General features: G+C 54.6%; 1 protein-coding gene across 1 annotated transcript in view; it reads left to right on the top strand.

The window, feature by feature from the left end:
- Positions 1-714: 714 nt before the first annotated feature.
- The window catches only part of FOXG_05348 (uncharacterized protein), a gene marked incomplete at both ends in the record, with an annotated part of 2,439 nt that continues 232 nt past the window's right edge, over positions 715-2,921 (top strand). Inside the window, 2 exons of the mRNA XM_018383573.1 lie at positions 715-2,139; positions 2,345-2,849. Of these exons, the coding sequence (XP_018240542.1) occupies positions 715-2,139; positions 2,345-2,849 (1,930 nt within the window). The remainder of the gene's footprint in view (positions 2,140-2,344; positions 2,850-2,921) is intronic.

Raw genomic sequence — 2,921 nt, 5'->3', positions numbered from 1 at the left:
TTGGACTGGACAGCCCAGCCCAGCCCAGACCAGCCAGACCAGCCAGACCATTCATCCATACCTTACAGGGACAGGACAGAAGTCATCACCACCACCAACCGAACTACCTCTAGGTTATTCATCCGCCATCCTCTAGGTTACTTGTTGTAGATTTACATTACACTTCCCTTCCCTTCCCTTTTCTCCCTCTCCCTCTTTTTCCCTCCTCCACCTCCACATCCTCCGCACGCCGCCTCTTCCTCCTCGTCCGGCTTCAAGTTCCCTGTCCCGTCTGGTCTGGCCTCGACTCGACTCGACTCGACTCACTCTCCATCCACGACGTAGCCCGTGCTTGCAGTTTTTTTTACTACTACAAGTGCAACCATTCGCGGCTGAGAGCTGACAACGATTCCCATCTCTCGTCACCTACACATATCGTTTTCGATCGGTTCCTTCGTCTAGCGTCTGCTTGCTTGTTGCACTTTTTTGTCCCGTTACGACTTATTTTCATCTATTATCTGGCTTCTGGTTTATTTTCATCTTCCGCCGCCGGCCGGTTCTTGTTTCCCTCGGCGTATCAACCACTCATCGATCGTTTCGTCATCCCACCAATTCTATCGCCTTCCCTCTCCGGCCTCCGTCGCCGTATGACCCGCGAACCCCGTCGCATCCATATCATCGAGTCTCCGAAGCCCCCTCTGTCGGCTCCTCCGTCTCCTTCACCGCTGCGCAATCATGGCTTCCGCTGTTCCTCGACGTAGGAAGCTTATCGGTCAACGTCGCCGTGTTGAGGACGAGGGCGAAGACGAGGCTGGCCCGGAGACCCTCGACCTCGATGACGATTCCATCACCGATGGCTCCCTGACAGATGACAATGATCCTGCAGATGATAGCGATACCAGCAACATTGACGAGGCCTCGCCAACGTCCCCGAATGCGAGGAGGAAGGTCAATGGCGCTGCCAAGCATGCCGGCCATAGCCATAAGTCGGGGTCCGGTTCCGGCCCCGACCAGAATGGCAAGCCTGTTACTGATACGGACGTGATGCTGCACGGTTTGTCCATTACAGACCAATCTCCCCCCGTTCAGGAGATGCATTTTGACGAGGTCGTTGCCCCGTCACCCAGCAAGTCTCCTGCTGCCCCCATAGTAGTGAGCTCGGCATCCGCCAGGCCACCTGCTGCTCCTGCAAACAGACGTCGACAAGAGCACGAAGATTACAAACGCAAGAGAGATGAGGACCCGGCTTTCGTTCCCAACCGTGGTGCCTTCTTCATGCATGACCACAGACATGCTGGGCCCGCAGCAAATGGATTTCGTCCTTTTGGACGAGGTCGAGGTCGAGGTGGCCGTGGTGGTATTGGAGGACCTTTTGCTCCCATCAAGTATGATAATGCCCTCCCCTTCTTACTTCTTCCATTTACTAATAGGCATAGCCAATTGCACCAGCCTGTAGACCCGACGACCAACTCTCCATGGACACATGATATGCACGACGCCGTCGTAGAGCCCGCACCTCCAGCACGCCCTCGACACATGGTGGAACAGGAGGGCCCAGCCAACGGAAATGGATTCATTCCGACATGTGATCCAAATCCGACTCCAATCAACCGGACTCTTTCCACTGAGAAGCATATCGGCAATGCACAGGTCCGGGTGTCCCTTCCGTCTATGAAAGAACCGGTTGTCATTCCACGTCTTGCCGTGAAACAGTATACCAAGCTCCCCGATCATCGGCCACCTCTGCGTCGGGACAAACCCGTCCGTATCTCGCTACCCAACAATCCTCCTCGATATATATACCCTGCCGCTGACAGATCTTTCATCTTCATCCCCCGGGCTATGCGGCCCAACCAGCAGCGAATGCGAGGAAAACCTCGTTCTGGCTTTGGTTCTATGGGTGGCTTCTCGAGACGAACAAGTGTTTTTGGGGGCAGTTATTATGGCAGCGTGTATTCTCCTAGTGTGGCCATGAGCAGGCGGTCTTCCATCGTGGACCGTGATTACATGTTTTCCCCTACAGGCTCCGTTATCTCACGGCCCCCCATCCCTGTTGAGAATACCCGGCCGGTTGTTCGACTACCTCCTGCTCCTCGGCCGGAAATGCCAATGAACACAATGGTTCCGCCAATGGCTGCTCCAGCTTCTGCTTATGGGCCAGTCGATTCTCCCTTTGGTGTCGAGAGACCTCACGCACTGGAGACATCAATCAACGATCTGCCTCCGCCTCAGACATATCCCCTTCCTCAAAAGCCTGCCTTCCAGGAGAATCGGCCACTCGGCTCTGCCCATGCATCAGCCTCGTCCACAGAAGAACATATCTGTTGCTGATATCGAGTCACCTACCTTAACACAAGGTCCCCAGGCTTACCAGCAGGCCTTCCATCAACAGGTGCCTATTCAAATGGCTAATGGCCTGTCTCAAGAATCACATACTCGCCAGCCGTCTTATCCATCTCAGCATTCTACTGGTACACCTTTGTCTCAGATTCCTGAGAGAGCCATTCATGCTGCTCCTTTCCAGCCAAACACTTATGGCCAGCAACCTTACTACAATCAGCAGCCATATCAAGCGCAGCCTCAGCAGGGATACTATTACCCGCCCAACTACAACGCTCCCATATATGGGGCGTCCAGTACTGCACCTGCATTTGTGCCCAGCCAGCCAGGTCCTCCTGGTAGCTTCACGCCTCAGAATCAGCCCGAGCAACCTGTGATGTCTAACAACGGCACACACCCTGCTACAGGGTCCAGTCTGGTGGTTCAAGAAGCGAATGGGATGGTTTACTACTTCGATGCGTCACAGCTGCCGCCGGATACCAATTATTCTGGCTACCCTGCGCCTCAAGGCTACCAACCCAGTGTCATGGGTATGGGTGGCATGGTGACATCCAGCCCTGACGGCTTCTATTATCCTCAACAGACATCCGGCATGGTCTACT

Source organism: Fusarium oxysporum, chromosome 7 (genome assembly GCF_000149955.1).
Source record: "Fusarium oxysporum f. sp. lycopersici 4287 chromosome 7, whole genome shotgun sequence".
NCBI lineage: Eukaryota > Fungi > Ascomycota > Sordariomycetes > Hypocreales > Nectriaceae > Fusarium > Fusarium oxysporum.
The sequence above is the reverse complement of the archived record's forward strand: the minus strand, read 5'-3'. Positions and strand labels throughout refer to the sequence as shown.